At 33.4% G+C, this 19,188-nt stretch overlaps 1 protein-coding gene across 5 annotated transcripts in view; it reads left to right on the top strand.

Annotated features, from left to right (window-relative positions):
- The window catches only part of Sarm (sterile alpha and armadillo motif), a 368,252-nt gene that overhangs the window by 151,343 nt on the left and 197,721 nt on the right, over nt 1-19,188 (top strand). Inside the window, exon 1 of one of the 5 annotated variants that reach the window (XM_072523939.1) lies at nt 12,336-12,687. The exons of 3 other annotated variants lie outside the window; for them this stretch is intronic. In XM_072523939.1, coding sequence (XP_072380040.1) covers nt 12,613-12,687 — 75 coding nt within the window. In that variant the 5' untranslated portion in view covers nt 12,336-12,612. Of the gene's footprint in view, nt 1-12,335; nt 12,688-19,188 lie in introns of those variants that run through there. One more of the 5 variants, XM_072523940.1, reaches the window with a different exon arrangement.

Here is a 19,188-nt window from a genome sequence, read left to right as displayed (position 1 = left end):
TTTTATTAGTATTAATATTTCGTGCATACTTGTAAAAATATTAACAAATAATTTAGCATTTACTTGAAAATGGGAGCAAACATGATTTCCGGGTTTTACAATTTTAGATATAACATTAAGGACTCAAGAAGACAGGTGAATATTATGGGGTGACAGTTTCGTAGCTTGCGCAGAGACTAATCGCTTACATGAATCGTTTATTATCAGCGGCGAATCTAAGATGAACGAGTGGGATGGGGATCGGCTCCCCTCTCAAACCAAGGGATTTCATTTTTTTAAATTATACATAAAGATTATAAAAACATTAAGTTTTTTTCCAAATGGATAATTAACTATCCGTCTTTTAAAATTACAATAGTATATGACAAAAAATTTTATTAAAAATCCTTTATAAAAGGTATCTTATATACTAAAACGCTAAGCCCTTTTCTTGTCCACCACTTTACTCAAAAACCATATTAGATAATTAAAATATTTTTTCGGAATATTATTAGTATTACGTATGAGATTGTCAAGATATACTTTTTGTACAAAAATTCACTTCCGGTTTTGAGATGACCGGAAGTTAAAATTTACTTTAAGTTTTAGACCCCACAATGTATATATGGATCGAAAGGTCTCGTCGAGACGAATCTAAATATGTACTTCCGGTTGCGATCCGACACCGGAAGTGACCCGAAACGCGCATAAAACGTCAAGATAGAGCAAATCTGAGACCGGATTCGTGATCAGCATGCAAAATTAACTGCTAAATGATATCCATGTCGACATTTGATGAACTAAAAATTGCATTCCGGTTTTGAGGTCGACTTCCGGTTTTTTTTTTAGTCAAATCAATAGAGAATTCAACGTAGAGTTCAAAAATGTAAGTTCACGAAATTATCATTTATAGTTTTTGAGTTATTCATAAAAATATTTTTACTTCCGGTCGATTTTTTTAAATTATAAAACTTTTTTTATTAGGACTTTTATTTTCTTATTAAGTTTATTAATTATTTCACTTATTAATAAAAATTTTATTTAAAAAACTCGATGTCGAGTTGGTCCGCTAGTATAATTTAAAAAAATTTAAAAACATAATCAAGCTATATCACAAAACGTTTTCGGATTTTAGCCCGATAGGGTTTTTAAATTATATACCTTTTATAAAGAATTTTTAATAAAAATTTTTGTTATATTATGGTATACAGCCAACTACAGGAACTTAGATTCCTTGTGGATAATAGTATATGAATTATATAAATAAATTTTATTAGTACGAGACTTTTTCTGGTGGGTAGAGAGATGCATGCAGTAAAACTCGAGTAAAATTGTTGAAGTGGAAGGAAACAGATATTGTGTGACAGAAAGGCTCCTATAAAACTGAAAGGAGAATTCTATACAACTACCATAAGATCAGCTATGATGTAAGGAATTACTTTACTTTTTCGTGTCTGGATCCGACTACAGTTTTTCTGCCCAATATCGGGCTACGTCTACACCCTTTGTATTTGCGAGCCATAAATCATCGAGGGTGCACTGTGATGGGCAAAGTCTGCATACTCTCAGGTGCTCCACGTTCTGTATTTCCCCACATTCACAAAGTGCGTCGCTGTCTGTCTTGATGCCCCATTTAATGAGGTTTTGTTTTACAGGAGCAACACCTGTGCGTATGCGATTGAGTGTCCGCCAGGTTCTCCAGTCCAGGTTCATTCCATTAGGTCGTTCTGGATGTAGGGGGAACAGTTCGGGTGGTTCGACGCTGACATTTCTCATAAACCTTTTCCTTGATTTAAGTCGGCTGATTCCTGGCGGTTCGTCAAACCCGTATAATTGGTGAATTCATCGAAAGTTTGCCTGAACTTCTCCACATATTGTGAGGCGCATCTACGGTCATCTGGTGATGAGAATCCAGCTACCCGGTACAGTAGGGGTAGGGGGTAGGCTTCATACAACCGGTAATTATTCTGCATGTTTCATTTAACGCCGTGGTGACTTGTTGGGCGTGTCTAGATCTACCCCAGACGGGACAAGCATATTCCCCTGTTGAGAAACATAAGGCCTCAGCTGTTCAAGACCTGGGGGTTTGCACCCCACTTGTTCCCTACAAGTTTCCGGAGAAGGTTGTTTCTCGTAGAAACCTTTTGTCTTGTGCTCTGACAGTGGAATTTATACGTTAGTGACCGGTCTAGTACTACTCCAAGATATTTGGGCCTATGTTTCAAGCGTTGTCCCTCCCAAGAAACATTCAGCTTTACATGCGCCAGTTGGTTGTTGAGATGGAATGCACATACTTGTTGGTAAAAGGGATTGACCTTGGTATCACCATAGACAAGTGTTGTGTCACTGAGGCGTAGGCAGATTGAGACCTCAGTGCCGTTTGACGATTCTCGTATTTGTGAAGAACAAGATGGAGTAGGCAGATTGAGACCCCGAACTCGAACGGAACCATATCATTCTTGATAATGGCTCCAAAATGGGTGCCGAAACGTCGAGTTTTAAATTATCAACGCGGTTCTTCCCGAGAGCTTATTTATTATATACAGAACGATATAAATGAATTTATTAACTAAAAGATCTTAAATATATAAAAGATGTAGAAAATCATTACCACCTCCATTATTTAGAGAAGTGAAGACTGAAATGACAGAACGGACTTGCCAGCTGACAAATATATTTTGTCGCTAGGACATCATAGACATTATATGTATTTCTATGGTATAGACACATGGTTTAGAATCGAAACTAGGTGCAAATTAAAATTGGAATTTCGACAGACTATTTAGTAGACAGAAGGTTGAGCACCAAATTGAAGCCAAATAATTATTTGAATAAAAATAACAAACATAACGACGTTTATAACATTACAATTGATTTACTTTCATAACTTTGTTCTTATTTTTCTCTGTCCTAGCCTTGTTATTATACCAGCGATGAGACATATGTTTCATCATAATTTTATCGCCCTCTAAGCAGATAGCATAATCTATCAGGAGTTATACAAGAAAAATAATATCGAAATAATACATCAGCACAAAAGTTACTGATAAAATGTGTTGCATTAATAGTACCAAACATAATTAATAGTGTATTTCTTTGTAAACGTTATAGAAAATTGTTTCCATTACCGTAACAAACATGCTTTAAATCCACAATTTCCCAATAAAATTAAATAATAAACAATAATTATTCATCCATGAACATTTAAATTTTAATTATATGTTTACGGATGGAACGTGATGGTGAAACATTGAGTCTAACAGCGTGAATATTGATTATTTGTGCATATAAATTCCCTCTATGTATTAGTTATAACTATAAGCAATTTTATAATAAATTGCAAAAAAATAATATATAAATGTCACGTTAAGGTAAATTTACTATTTTACCATAAATATATTAACAGTAATTAAATAAAACGCAAGAGAAACTTTAAACGTCATGTTTTTCTTTAAGTGCGTTCTTAGATCGAAGATAGGCAACCATTTTGTCAAATTCTTACATTTTTGACTTCCTCAGTAAAGCGTTTAAACACAAACCAATCAAAATTTTTTTAATTTTCTTCAGAGCAAACAGGAGCACTCTCGGCCTTCAGGTTACCTACTGAAATTAAATTTAAGTTTGCAGGAGCTTATTGCTTGCTAAAATTCAACATTGTTGCTTTTTTGAACTACCGTCATTCTAACTATTAATACCAATCTTTCAGTACTTAAAATCTGAGAGATCTCCCTTTTATATTACTACTTTGTATAACACTCATCTGATACTCCAAAAAGTAACAAAATTGATCATGTGCGAGTAAATGTTAGACATCTCTCCATTTTAATAGATATTAGCATCTGCAAAGGTGACATTCTTGATTTGCACCTAGTTTATATAATGCTAAGAAAGAGCATTGCATGAAAATATTTTGCCACAAGATTAAACTGTTAAAAGATTCCCAAATAATAAAAAAAGTGGTACAGTACAAGTGGGAGCGGGAGAAAGGAAAGTCAGATAGGTTTTGTACTGCATAGAAGAAGTCAGCTAAACGAGGTTTGGTTAAAGTAATAAAGGGTGAGTGTGCAGCTCAGCTAGTCAACACCGACCAGTGATAGTGGATATGGAGATAAAGGTGAGGCGATAAGGAAAGCAAGTATAACACCAGAAAGTAAATTGGTGGAAGTTAAAAGGGATTAGAATTTAGCAAGAGTCTTTAAGAGTAGAGTGCTGAAAGAGCTTAAGGAAAAACATACAGAAAACGACTGGTGGAAGCCAACAGCAAAGTTGTGGGGCCAGTGGGAGAGGAAGTGCTAGGAAAATCATATGATAAAGGGGAATTTTAGAGACAAACCAACTTGGTGGTGGCATGACGAAGTACAAAAGAAGGTTAAAGAGAAGAAAGAGGCTATAAAGAGGCATACCAGGTCTAAAAAAAGAAGATAATCATATATACAAGGTAGCAAAGAGGAAAACAAAGCATGCTGTAGCTACTACTAAGGAAAAATCGTCTTCGCAGCTGTATGAAGAGTTGGAAGCTAAAGCAACGCACAAGTCATCAAAGGACTTGTTTCACTTGCGGCAGATTAATAGTGTAGATGGAGGAGTGTTAAGAACCTATGTTGAAATAAAGCAAAGATGGTATGACTACTTTAGAAAGTTGCTAAATGAAGTACACCAGAGGAGAGACAGATGATGCGGGATCCCAAATGAGAATGTAATACCGGGAATAGCGAGAGATGAGGTTGTCGAGGCAACAAATGTGATGAAGAATGGTAAGGCAGTAGGACATGATGGAATACCTGTGGAGGTTTGGAAGGCTCTAGGAGAGGAAGGTATTGATATTTTGTGGCAAATAATCAGTAGGATATATAAATAAGAAAGGATGCCAAATGCATGGATAGAGAGTGCGATGGTATCATTTTAAAAAGATAAAGGGGACATACAATGTCGCCTACAATGAAAATTTGGGAGGGAATTTTACAGCGAATGTTAAGGAGAGACACATCGATAAGAGAAGAACAGTTTGGGTTTATGCCAGGAAAGGGGACAACTTTGAAAGTTGTCAAAGAGAACTATGAAGATGTATGATAGAGAAGTGGGTTCCTGAAAAGTACGTAAGCCTCGTGAAGTATATCCGACTTGTGTCGGATAGACCAAAAATTTTCCAGTGACGATTGGTTTGCATCAAGGCTCTTCACTGAGTCTCTATCTGTTTAATCTTGTTATGGATAAACTGACAGAAAAAATAAGGGAGGGAGCTCCTCCTTGGTCAATGGTCTTTGCTGATGATATCGTGTTAGTAAAGAAGAGCAAAGAAATGTTGGAGGAGAAGTTGGAGGATTGGAGAAGGGCTATTTGAGAGAAAGGAAATAAGGTTATAAGGTCGAAAATGGAGTATATAGGATTTGGAGGAAGAGGGATAGCTGGGGACATAAAATTGCTTGAGAAAAACTAGGACGAGTAGGAGAATTTAAATACCTTGGCTCCTACATGAGAGTGTAGAAGAGAATGAGCAAGGTACGTGAATACCAAGAATCTACGCAAGAATCCGTGATTCGAAAATCGGGAAAGGGTTGAAAGGAATAATATACAAGAGTATGGTGAGACCTGCGTTGGTGTAAAGTGTGTGTACAGTGGATGTTGGGTAAGACTAGAAGAAACAGAATCAGGAACGATTTGATAAAAAAAGAGCCGGGGTGACTGCAGTCTCTAAAAAGATTCAAGAACAAAGATTGCAACGGTTTTGTCATGTCAGACGTAGAAGTAAAAACTATGTGGGACGAAGGATAGAGCTGTTCGAAGTTGAGGAAAGGGAGGTAGAGGAAAACCGAGGAGAAGATAAAAATACTGTGTGGCAGAGGACTTAAGAGAGAAAGGTTTAGGTGAAGAAAATCCGATGGACAGAAATCAGTGGCGATTAAGAGTAAGGAACAGCGATTCCCAGCGAAAAGGGAAAAGCTGAGGAGGAAAAACTATTGACTAACATGCCAAGTCCTTATTTTCATTTAATGTTGATAACAGCGATATTTGAGTCTATGCGATGTATTGCTACTAGAGGTTTCACAAGAGTTTTGCTGCTAACGACTAGAGACCCTGTGATCTGTTTGTGGAATACGTCTCCTGCTGAATCCTGGTTTCTGAAATTCATGATCAGTAGTAGATTTTTTTTACAGCAATAATAATTGCACCAGAGATATTTAGAACATTATTTATGTCAGTATGTTAATGAGGTTTTTCCGTGTGACACAATTTTATATGTTGTTTAATATAAATTAAGTTAGATTGCCATATGAACTTTTGCCATACAGATACTGTATTTTATCAATTGTGTTTAAGTGTTGTAAACCTAACAAAAGTTTAACTTTGCTGATTAAACTTTGATGATCATTTGAATCTAAGGCGCAATAAAGGCTAACAAGGAGAATATATCATCGTCTAAACAAAACGAAATGTTACTACCGTAGGCTATTATTAAAAATACAAAATGGCTAAGTCTGTTTTGTTAATTGTTACGCCTATTTATATTACAGAAAACCATTAAAACGTTTATAAGGAATAACACAGACAAATATTATTTGAATTTTAATGTTACAAGTTTCCCAACAAGGCTGTGGGACTGTCGTACCTTCTGGCTACTTTCGTAACGTTAGTCAAAGTTACGTTATCATATGAAATTTTCTTTAATCGATGATTAAAAGTTATAATTGTTAAAATTCGTTTGGTTCCTCTATATTTACTCTACAGAGTTCACTATGCAATGCTTAATATATTTTTTTGACATTTGCTTGGTCGTGTTTTGCCTCTCTATTCTCATTATAATGTTTTTCTCTTATATTCATGGTTTGGAGTTGGTTGGAGTTTTTAGGTGCTTTCTTATTGATGTTGTGTTTGCTTTACAACTACATATTCTTGTGATTTATTTTATGCTTGTTTAAGTATTGCTTTTATTTTTTTCTTTCGATTATCTTGTATCTTTGGAGATTGGATTTTGACGTGTATCGGACAGAGGTATTTTCTTTAATGTTTCTAACAACACTGTTGCTGAGATCATTTTAAAGAAAAATGTTTATTAGTACATGAGATTCGTAAAAAATGGCAAACATCGCGCCACGTTTATTTATTTAACACCTTTATAAAAACTGACTTCATATGCGGCAAAATGCAAAAATTACAAAATCGTCGGTCGCTGCAAGCGCTGTTTCTGAGAGAATGATTCGTTCATTCTACCCAAAAAGTGCTAATTAATATTTCTACGGCGTACAGATCCTTGGTAAATCGATTTTTTCCGTACCCACCCCTCCGAGGGGAGTTTTAGGGGAAACCTGGCGGGTAGGATTGAAAATTTTTTTACATCTTTTTTGGGTATCACAATTCAGCTTATTCGTATGATTTTCAAGGGCCAAATCTCTGACGACCGGACTAGTTTTTCTTTTAATGTCTCTTTAATGATATACCTATTTATTACCATTTAATATTCTTGTATCGATCGAATCGCTCGAATTAAACAATGATCACGTCTTGTATTAAGGTGCTTTTGGACTGTGCTTAATTTTTTTTTTTTTCACAAGTAGGGGAGGAGGCGGCACTTTTGACCGTGGGGTGGATTTGAACAATTCAAATTTCCCTCTTATAACCACTGCAATATTAGTAATATTTGTTATACGGTGTTGGCTACATTCATGCTACTAGTTTGAAGTTGCATGAGGGATTGTTGTTGTGTTTACAAATGTAACAGCGAAAGTAAGGTTTTCGGTATTTTATCGCATCTGTGTGTAATTTTCGTTGTAAGGAAAAGTAAAATATTCGGAACTAAACCGTATTCATTTTACAAATTCCCAATTGTCAATAGAAGGACGTGAAAGCCAAACAGGGTCGTACTGATGTGTATCATATGATTTTAAAAAATATTTACTTTTGAAACTGTTAGTGTAAGAATATCTTGAAATTTAATCATTATATCACAATTAAACTAAACTCTAAAAAATAACACGACCAGTAAATAACTTAACAATAACTATAACATAAATATAACACAATATATTAACTTAAAAATCAACACGATACAATTTGAATTTAAAATGCTGGCAAGTTTAGATCTGTAACATGAGAATCTATCTGGATTAAGGTAATAAATTATATTTAATACAGTCTCTTGACGAATGAGACGGCGAATATCAACACGTGCTCATGTTTACAGATGGGAATTTGGTAAACGAATGTACTTTAGGTGGTGTTGCTGCTAGCCTGCAGTTCGCAGGAGGTTTCCAAGCCATGTGTTTCTAAATTTTTAACTTACCTAAATTTAAAATCTTGTACAGAAGTGCCTCAAACCGAAGATGATATTAAAAATGCCATACAAGCAGTGGAGGGTGGCATGAAACTTCGCACGGCTACTGCAACGTATATAGTTATATATTAAAATCTTCAAAAATAAATTACAGTTTAATATACACCAAGTCAGAGTTTTTACTTATGATTATGCAAAAAGACTAAACAAACCTATATGCCCCAGTAAATGGGATGACAATAAAATTGCTGGTATAGACTTGCTGAAGTGTTTTAAAAACAAGCACCGAAACAAGGAAACCCGAAAACACCAGCCTTAGCAGAGCTACCAGTTATACAAAAGAAAATTTTGGGACATTTTTTGACAATTATGAACGTGCTCTTTCAACCCACGCTTTCACACCTGACAGGATCTATAACTTAGACGAAACTGGTTTCAGCACTGTCCTGCAAGCTCCAAACATTGTAACGCAAAAGGGAATCAAGCAAGTTAAGCAGATAGTTTCAGCAGAGAGAGGCACCCTGATCACTATGTGTGGGATAATTAATGCATTAGAAAATGCTGTGCCTCCAGTGTACATATTTCCAAGAGCCTGTTTTCATAATGCAATGTTGAATGGAGCTCTCTTGGGAAGCCTTCTTCTTCTTCTTCTTCTTCTTGATGTGCCTATCCGTTACGAATGTTGGCGATCATCATGACAATCTTTATCTTATCTGCAGCAGCGCGGAAGCCTGGGTTTGGCTAATTCGTCAAGTTCTGAATGGATGACCAAGAAACTGTTTCTCAAGGTTCTTAATCACATTAAACGTTATAAACAGTGCTCTTCTGATTCTCCAATTTTAAAATTGATGGACAATCACGAAACTCATTGTTCCATTAAATCCATAATATTTGCACGTGAAAATGGTATAGTATTAGTTACTTTTCCACCCCACACCTCATATCGCCTTCAAACGCTAGATGTAGCGGTTTATTCGGCGGTTTATTTAGCGATGTATTCGTTTAAATCAAAACTTGCCATTGCTATGAACGAATGGATGACAATGCTTCCTGCTTGGGCAATTACCATATATGACTTAGCAGCTATTACAAACACTGCATACACTTCTTCATTTATCATGAAGAATATAGTTGAAGATTATAGTAAAAACTGGCACTTGGCCGTCTTGTATTTTCGGATGAAGATTTTCACTGTGCTTTTGTTACTGACTGGCCACCACCAGGAAATAATGTAAACAACGCAACAGAAGCTGTTCTATCTTCATCAACCTCAGTAGCACATGAAATTGAAGTTGTTCCATCTACATCAACCACAGTAGCACTTGAAATTGAAATTGTTCCATCTACATCAACCCCAATAACACCTGAAATTGTACGACTATTCCCAAAGGCTGCCCCGAGAAAAAATATTAGAGCACGAAAAAAGGTCAAATCTAGAGTTTTAACAGAAACACCAGAAAAAAACAAAATTGACGAAGAAACTCTAGCAAGAGAACAAAAACAACAGAAGTTGCAAGCAAATAAGATGAAAATAAACATTTGGAAGACTACTCCTACTACTAAGAAGAATGCGGAGTTACCACAGAGTGAAATTTCGGAATCCGATGAAGACATCGTTTATGCCAGTTCAGATGAATCGGAGGAATTTACAGAAACTGACAAATATGAACAGAATTACTATATTTTAGTGAAGTTTGTTACAAAAAAGCTGTGTAATTATTATGTGGGACAGATCGCTGAAATATTTGCTGTGTATTCAGAGTTTGAAGTTAAATTTTTGAAAAGAATTAAGGGTAAAGGGACAAGTTCAACTTTTCACTTTCCAGAAACGGACGATATTTCGATAGTCCTCATTGAAGATGTAGTTTTAAAATTACATCTTATAAATAATTCAAATTATAGCACTTGCAGAACCCAATCATTTCTTTTTCAAATTTGATGGATAATTACAATGTAAATTAAAAATTAATAGTTTCTTGTTTGAATATCTATACCTTAGGCACTTCGCACTTCTAGGGTAGTTATTGTGTTTTTTCACGTTTGTATATTTTATTGCCATGTACTGAAAATATTCCTGAAAATTATACACTCTAGAGTACAGAGAAAACTGGAAATGGACATCAATAATACCCAGTTTGGATTCCGAAATGGACTTGGAACAAGAGAGGCGTTGTTTGCACTGAACGTTATGTCTCAAAGATGTCTTGACATAAATCAAGATGTATTCATGTGTTTCATAGATTACAACAAGGCCTTTGATAAAGTGCGGCATGATCACCTAATCAGACTCCTGACAGAAAAGAATTTAGATAAACGAGACATCCGACTAATAGCAAATATGTACTACAATCAAAAGGCAGTAGTGAGAGTAGAGAATAATACCACTGAAGACATTGAAATAAAGCGAGGTGTGAGACAAGGGTGTATACTGTCACCAACCCTGTTTAATCTCTATTCCGAAGACGTAATGAATAGAACACTCTCTGAGCAATCCGTAGGTATTAAAATAAATGGTGTTAGATTAAACAATCTGAGATTTGCCGACGACACCGTTCTGATCGCAGAAACACTTGAAGAGCTACATACATTGGTGAATAAGATAGCAGACTGCAGCGAAGAATATGGACTTTCTTTGAACATAAAGAAAACTAAATTTATGGTAATATCGAAATCAACACAAAATGTCCAAAATTTATATTTACACAATGAAATTATCGATCGAGTTAGCAAATACAAATATTTAGGCACTTTTATAAATGAAGACAACGATAGCTCAGCAGAAATCAAAATAAGAATAGAAAAAGCCAGATCCATATTCACTAAAATGAAGAGAATGTTCTGCGGAAGAGATTTGAGCCTTGAAATGAAACTTTGCCTGATGAGATGTTACGTACTTTCTGTGCTGTTCTACGGAATGGAGTCATGGACGTTGAAAAAGATTGATACCAAAAAATTAGAGGCATTTGAACTGTGGATGTATCGCAGAATCCTGAGAATATCATGGACCGAGAGAGTCACAAATGTCGAGGTCTTGAGAAGAATGAATAAAGAAAACCAAGTCATATTTACGATCAAAAAACGAGAACTGCAATACTTGGGACACATTACAAGAGGCGAAAGATATGAACTGCTTCGAATAATTATGCAAGGGAAAATAGCAGGAAAAAGGTCCATAGGAAGAAGACGAAACTCCTGGTTAAAGAATCTACGGGAATGGTATAGCTGTAGCAGCAACGAATTGTTTCGGTCAGCAGTTTCGAAAATACGTATAGCCCTGATGATCGCCAACCCTCGGAACGAAGATGGCACTTGAAGAAGAAGATATTTTATTGTGTCCCTTAAATAATAAACTATATTTTTGGTTGGATTTCAAAGTATTTTTAGGTCATTCGAATGCCCCCTTTCTTAGTTCAAAGCTAGCCCTATTATGGGCACTTTTGAACATTTTTCTTATGATATGTAAAGTTAATTTTTTTGTATATTCAGATAATTTCTTGGTAAGTTTGATAGACAATATTACATTATTAGATGTGCTAATGTTGTTTACGATACCTAAAATAAATAATTTTAGGCAAAGTAAGTCATAATACACTTAAAAAGAAAAAACGTTTAAAAGTGCACTCTCCACCCCTACATAATAAATTTTTTATTAGCATTTTTGGCTTTTCCGTCAGAACTAGCCCTTAACCACATGAATCTGTGTCTTTGTTGGTCTGTTAATTTCTGCATATAAATTTAGAAATAATATACTATTTGCCTACTCTCAAGGCTTTTTTAAAAAACAATTTTATATATATATAGATGACTGGCGACTTAGTTAAGTTTTCTTGTAAATAGGATTTAATTAGATTTTCATTAATATTTCTAATTAAGTTATTTATTTTCGAACTTTATCTGAAACTGTCATTAAGAAAATAAAAATAGATACCAAAATATATACTGATATAACAAGAAATTTGTGTTTACGAGTAGTACACTTCATCACCTGTTTTTCCACAGTAAATTTTCTCGTATAACCGAATTTTCAAACGAACCGTCGAATCCAACCAAAATGTTTTAGTAAGTCAGTCGCCGTGGTTCTCGGAACCGACCAGTCGCTAAACTTGGATGGACACGTAGAGGGGAGCATATAAACAGAATTCAACATACTTGCCTAACAGTTCGAACGAACGTAATTTTACAAAAGCTCATGTAACGTCTGCAGGTCTTATGCACATTTCGAGACGATAGTTGCGTGTTCAAAGAAGCCTTTCAGAAACTTCACGTGTTTTAGCAGCGGTGGTGTTACCTTTCGATCGGACAAAGGTTGACTTTTCGACGGGTTTTGTTATGTGAGTGCGTTGGTTTGTGAAAAGTGTGTGAATATGGTGGTTAATAAAATAAGCAACATGCCAGCTCAGCCAAATTTGAATATGCGCCGCATATTTTTTAACAGAAAGGTAGGTAACGATTATAGACACACCTGTCTTTTTCATTGGACTTTACTCACACTATTGAACCGAAAACTTGACCATAAATCGGATCAACTTAAACTATATAACATTAAACGAAGACGACAAAGCAAAATTATTTTTTTCGCGAATTACGTGAATCTGTTACGACTAAAACCACTCATTACATACACTGCTCAAGAAAAAATGAAGGCTGTTAATTTTTTTAGCCGCTAGGATTAATAATATAACAGTCGAAAGTTATTCATAGAGTATTTGTTCTTTAGTCAAAGCAACCTTGTATAAAAGGTTTATTAGATTTTCTTCTCGCTAATCTAATGACCTTAAATGAAATTTGTACTTATCCAAGAAAATAACCTTTTCCAACTAGTGGATAATTCAATACACTGTAGCAGCGGCTCTCCATCCGCTATAGGTTTTAAGGATGATAAACGATTTTTCAATGATCTTCTGTAGACCATGGTTCTGAAATAAGTTGTAAGTATCGCTTTCCTCATATTGGGTTTGGATATAATTCAGTGTGCACTTTTTTGTATTTCTTGCAGAAACATTAATACCACAATAACACTTTCTACGGATACTTTAAAAACTTTCGTGTGCATTAAATTTGTGGTAAATAAATGTAGTAAGTACATTGTAAATGAATTTAGTTGCCATAGAAACTAGTGCACAATACATTTATTGCGCATGGACCAAAGCAAAATTAAACATTGTTTACGTTATTTTTTCTCAAACAAAAATGAAAAACTATTAAAAATGTCCCAAGCTGCCAAATCACATAAAAAACTTGATACATTTAAGTAGGTGTTTACTATTATTATATGGGAAATATATTCCCTATATGAGAATAGATTTTAGAGAAAACAAAAGCTTCAAACAAGACTTTAACGAAAAGACGAATACACCTAAATACAGCAGTATTAATATATTCATTAAGTACGATTAATTCAAAAGAAGCAGAAAAAGTTAAAGATATTGCATATAATAATGATAAAAAGGCAGAAAATACGAAAATTATTACATTATGAAATTTCACAGCTAATATTTTTATTGTGTGCGATTCTTTACTGATCGCATAAATATCTAAGGGATATAAAAATATTAACAATAAATTCAAAACAATTTTTTATGATAGTGATATTAGACTCTTCAATAGAGGAACTAAAATCATATCAACAAGATTTAAACCTAGGAGAACTGAAAAATGAAGTATTACAATTTAAGATTTTTATAAATAAAGAAAATATTATTTAGCCTGTATCCTTGTAGTCATTTATTCAGGCAAATAATAATATTGCAACATTCCCAAATTTAAACACAATTCTTCCAACAAGCATTCAAGCAGTGAAAGATCATTCTTAGTAATGGCCAGAATAAAAAAATTTAAGATTGCATTAGGCCAACACAAATTAAATAGTTTTATCATTACTTACTTTATATAAAACGAGTTATTATAGTTTATATTTATGAACGAGAGAGTAATTAGCATAATTTTAACTGGTAGCTCCGACCACTCCATGGGCGTGCTCAAGATTAATTGAAAAATTACTTTGAATAATTGTAAAAAATAAATGAATTATTTCAGTGTTATAAAGTGTTATGTGTATGTAAACAAAAGTGACCTCTTTTATCACACACTATATTAGAACTGACTGGCCTACATTAAAAAGGGTTTTTAAAAAATTCACATTTTTTTTAATTTTTAAAAATTACAAAAGAGAAAAAGAGTTTTTAAAACCGTCTAAGGTATGTTAAATAGATGAATAAAAATATTAATATAAAACTTACAGCTACTTGTTACAAATCCAAATCAGATTCAGAAGATGAACTTTCAGAACCAAGATTTATAATAACTGGCTCGATCATTTTATCAGTAATATTGTCCAGCTTCCACATTTTTTCCTCTTCTTTAATAGTGTGATTTACTGCCTTTTCCCAGTTTTCAGGTTTTACATTATTTACGGCCTCCAAAAACAACTGTTTAACATCATGAATTTTAAAAGTGGTATTTTTTCTTGAAACTTCACTCTTTATCTGTGCCCATACCAGCTCAATCGGGTTTAATTCATAATGATATGGTGGGGATCTAAGTACTGTCATTCCACGATTTTTGGCAATTTCATCAATTTCTTTTTTTTTTTAATTTTTCTTTATGAAGGGCACACAACGAATAAAGTTCCTTTCTTATAGATCCGGGATGGTACGTAATATTTTTTGAACTCAGCCAATTCTGCAAGTCTTTTGTTAACCACTTGGTTGTGGGCAGTCCTTCTATAAGTCTGGAGTGATAACTTGCATTATCCATTACTATTACACAGTTCTTAGGAAGAAGATCTATCATTTGTTCGAACCATTCTTGAAAGACATCAGCGTTCATGTCTTCATGGTTTAAACCAGTAGATAAGTTATTTACAAAAGCGTGCCTTTGACTTGTAACAGTTTCATCCTGCCAAAATGTATTTGGTGTATGACCCTCGTTGATCCATGTTTCATCAAGATAAAATATTTTTCTTTTTTGGTTTCTCATTTCCTTTATGGTTCTTAGAAAATGTCTTCTCCATATGACAATATCGCTTCTTTCTAATAAAATAGACTTTCTGGGATTCTTTTTCCAGCGGAAGCCTATTTCTTTTAAAAGTTTCCATAACGTACTTCGACTCATTTCTGGGTAATCCTTATCATCTCGAACTGAGACAAGAACTTTATCCAATATTGGAAATTCTTGTCTAAAGAAGAATTCATGCACTTTCCGTCGAAGTCCTTCTTTAAAATGATATTCTATTTGAAATTTTGGTTTCCCTGGAGCATTACGTGGCATTTGAAAACTACCACATTTCTCTTCTTTAATAACTCTGTAAATCGTAGATTTCCCAACACCAAGTGTACTGCTAACTAACTCAACGGTCTCATCAACACTTTCACATAAACGTTTGTCTGTAAATGATTTAAAACAATTAAATATTAATGTTTTTTCATTAACTGTTAGAGGACCAATTTTTCGGCGTTTACACGGCACTTCCAAATTTTCCATAACACTAGTATACACAATAAACTGCACCTTGCAACTGAAGTACCTACTTTTAGTGAACTGTTAAGAATTTTGAATACGCCACTTGGACCTTCCTACAAAATGGAAAAACCCACTATCACATTTTCTGTGGAATAAGTTTAGAAGGTAATTATCTAGTCAATTACTGTCGTAGATTCCTGGAATTAAAGAATTAAATGTTTGATTGTTGAAACCCTTACTTCGTGGAATGCACTCATTTCAGATAAAATAAAACGTTTTATTTTATCTAAAGAATTAAACTTTATTTTGCAAATAGGTAGGTACTTATTAAACTTTTATTGGTTATATATAATAAATAAAATAAACATCTTACATTTCTTGCAAATTCATTAGTACCTGTTAACCTCCATCACTCCGACACTGGCAACCTTATTTAGGGATTAGTAATCCTCACAACTATTGTATTCTATTCTGCTCCAACCTTTATACCTGGTGATCATACTCAATTTAAAATTGTTTTCCTATATACTTCTGTAAACTTGTTGACAAATATCTGTTTTTCATTGAGTCACCCGTATCAACAGTTTAGGGATTTGCATACATAATTTATTGTTTTATTACTCTCTCATACATAAAAATACACTATAAACAATAACTCTATTACTTAAGTATGACAAACTAATCGACGGATTTGCAGAATTAAAAGTGAGAAAAATTGTAATATAACTAACCAATCTGGGTATATTTGTTTGAAGTATTATTGTTTGTTTTAATAAACTATGTTTACGGATTTAATTTTCGTACATGTATATTATTTTTTTTTTCTTGGAATCCGATTAATTAAATTGAACTACATACTATATGCTTTAAAACTAAACTACCAAACGCAAAGTATGTGTCATAAATGAAAAATAGGCCGGGAATTACAATGTTGCCTAGGGCCCGCTTTAGTCTTAGTCCGCCACTTTGTAAAATATACAATATGCCAATTATAGGACGTCGTGAACAAAGCACAAATAATAGAAACACAGATTGCGCTACTGTCATAGTTAAAAATTTATTTGCTAGGCCCCAATGCAATTAAAAATAATATTATATGTGCTTTAGTTAGACTTTCTAACTTAGACCTGATTTATTATGTGAAAGGGAGACAAATACATTGGCTATATCAGAAGCCATTTCAGTTGCATTGAAAATGCATTCTTCTTCAAAGTTTTGAGCGTAATATGCTCATCATCTTTGGGGAATTCCATAATTTATAATTAATTTTGTACGTAATTCATTGAACAAAACATACCGCCACTTTCATATATTTGCAATTCCGAACAATTATCCTCCCTTTCGCATTTTCTGCGTCTGACAGTCGGGCTTTAAATAATTAAATTACAGTACAATATAATATTTTGATTTTGTAAGCTTAATACAAATATAACTCAAATTTTATAAGTCCTACAAATATTACACTACTTTTTAGTATTAAAATTCTTATAATAAAACAAAACAAACTCGAGGTTTTCCCATCACACACCCAAAGTACCATTATTTTTACAGACAAAATAAATTTGTATTTACCGTATGAAAAAGTACCTGAAAAATATTAAAATGTTAAAGAAACATTTTTCTAGGCGGTATCGAATAAGGGAGGCTAGTATAAGCTATGGTAGGCAATGTACATTCTAAAACTGATAAAATGTGAGCAAAAGTATAAAATAGCATTTACAGCCCAGGGAAATAAGCAAAACCGTAATATTTTATCAAAAAACTGAAAAAATAATCGGTTAGTTTATTGAAAATCCTTCAAATGAGCTGTGATAAAAGTTTTTGTTGCATTTAATTATCATTAAAGGGGAGACAATTTTAAAAAGGAATAAATTATTAATAAATTTTGCAAAAATGATTTAACGTTGCGTCCAAAGGAGGCTTTCGTAGAGAACAATGTGTGATAAACATTTTAAAACGCTTCATGTAACAGTTTTTAAAGAAATCAATTTGTTGATCCCAGATTTGCGAAAATTACCAATTTTTTGCAACGCCATAATATCGCATCACTTCAATAGGTTAGACATCGAACTTCAGAAACAAAAAATATGAGATGAAAGCTTAAGTCAAGTAATTTCAAAATGTGCAATTCCATTTTGATTTTATATTTCATAAGTCAGCTTAAAAAAGTCCATAAGCAAAATGATATACCGACCTTTGCGTTTCGTGATATTATATAGAATTAACGAACGCGTCTGTGAACTTAAACGTTCTAAACACATTGATTACTTTTTATACACAAGCTGAATCTTGTTTTCATCGAAAGCATATGCTACAATATTACAGTAAAAAGTTTACTCAAAGTTTACCACGGGAACCTGCTTATTATAAGAGAAAAAATAATAATAAGGTTTCAAATAAAAAATAACGTTATACACATTTTACACATTTTAAAACTACTTGACTTAGTTTTCATCTTATATTGATTGTTTTTTTAAGTTAGGTTTGCAACCTATTGAAAAATGGACTCGATGCTATGCTAAAAATGCTAAAATTTTGCTTTTTTCGGCATTTTAGTTGTTTATTTGCACTTTATGCTTAAAGCATTTTACAAAAAAAAATCATAAGTAGGTATATGGTTTATCGTAGGATATCCCAAAGTATTAAAAGTAGTTTTGAAGCGAAAAAACAATTTTTAACTAACTTTTAAACATAGCATATTGGCATCATAATCTATTAATTAAAACAAGTTTCAGCTTGTAGGTATGAAATTGATCTTTTCTGGCAAAAGCTTATATGTAACGGTAAATTTATTAAAATTTTCTAGACGTAACCTAAAATCAATGAGGAGCAGATTTTCTAATGCATTTTGTACATTTTTTGAAATTTTGGCAAATAGCGAAAAACTGCTATGCGTTTGGCAAGATATTAAACGAAAAACTGATATACCTACCTAAAATGTGAATGAAAAATCATTCAAATATTACTTATACCTATATGCTAAAAATCTAGTATTGATTATATCTCAAAAAACTTGAAAAAACTGTTGGACAAACTGCATTTAGATTGTCATCCTGGGACAAAACGCATTTTGGTTGTCTACATAAAGTAAATATGACTTTTGGTAGTAAGTAACGATGAAAAAAACTCAAGCAGCTTCATAAAAATAGTATTTTATTTTTAAATACAAAATAATGTTTAAAAATGAATAAACAATAATGGCATTTTACATATCATAAAGGTCCCCATGGTCATCATCATTGCAATCGCAGCAATCAGTTCCTTCGATAACATCATCATCCTCAATTTCACCAAGGTTAGCTTGATTGTCATTTTCTCTCTGACTCTTATCAGAGTCAGAGAGAATTCGTTGTAACCATGTTAGCTCAGGATCGTTAACCCAATTCGTAGCTTACAGTTGCTCTAATAGTTTCGAGAGGCTCTGGAGTTTTATTTGGTTTAATTTCGTTTTGAAGTTGAAGTTCTACAGCAGGTAACTG

Source organism: Diabrotica undecimpunctata, chromosome 2, assembly GCF_040954645.1.
Source record: "Diabrotica undecimpunctata isolate CICGRU chromosome 2, icDiaUnde3, whole genome shotgun sequence".
In the NCBI taxonomy this organism is placed as follows: Eukaryota; Metazoa; Arthropoda; class Insecta; order Coleoptera; family Chrysomelidae; genus Diabrotica; species Diabrotica undecimpunctata.
The sequence above is the reverse complement of the archived record's forward strand: the minus strand, read 5'-3'. Positions and strand labels throughout refer to the sequence as shown.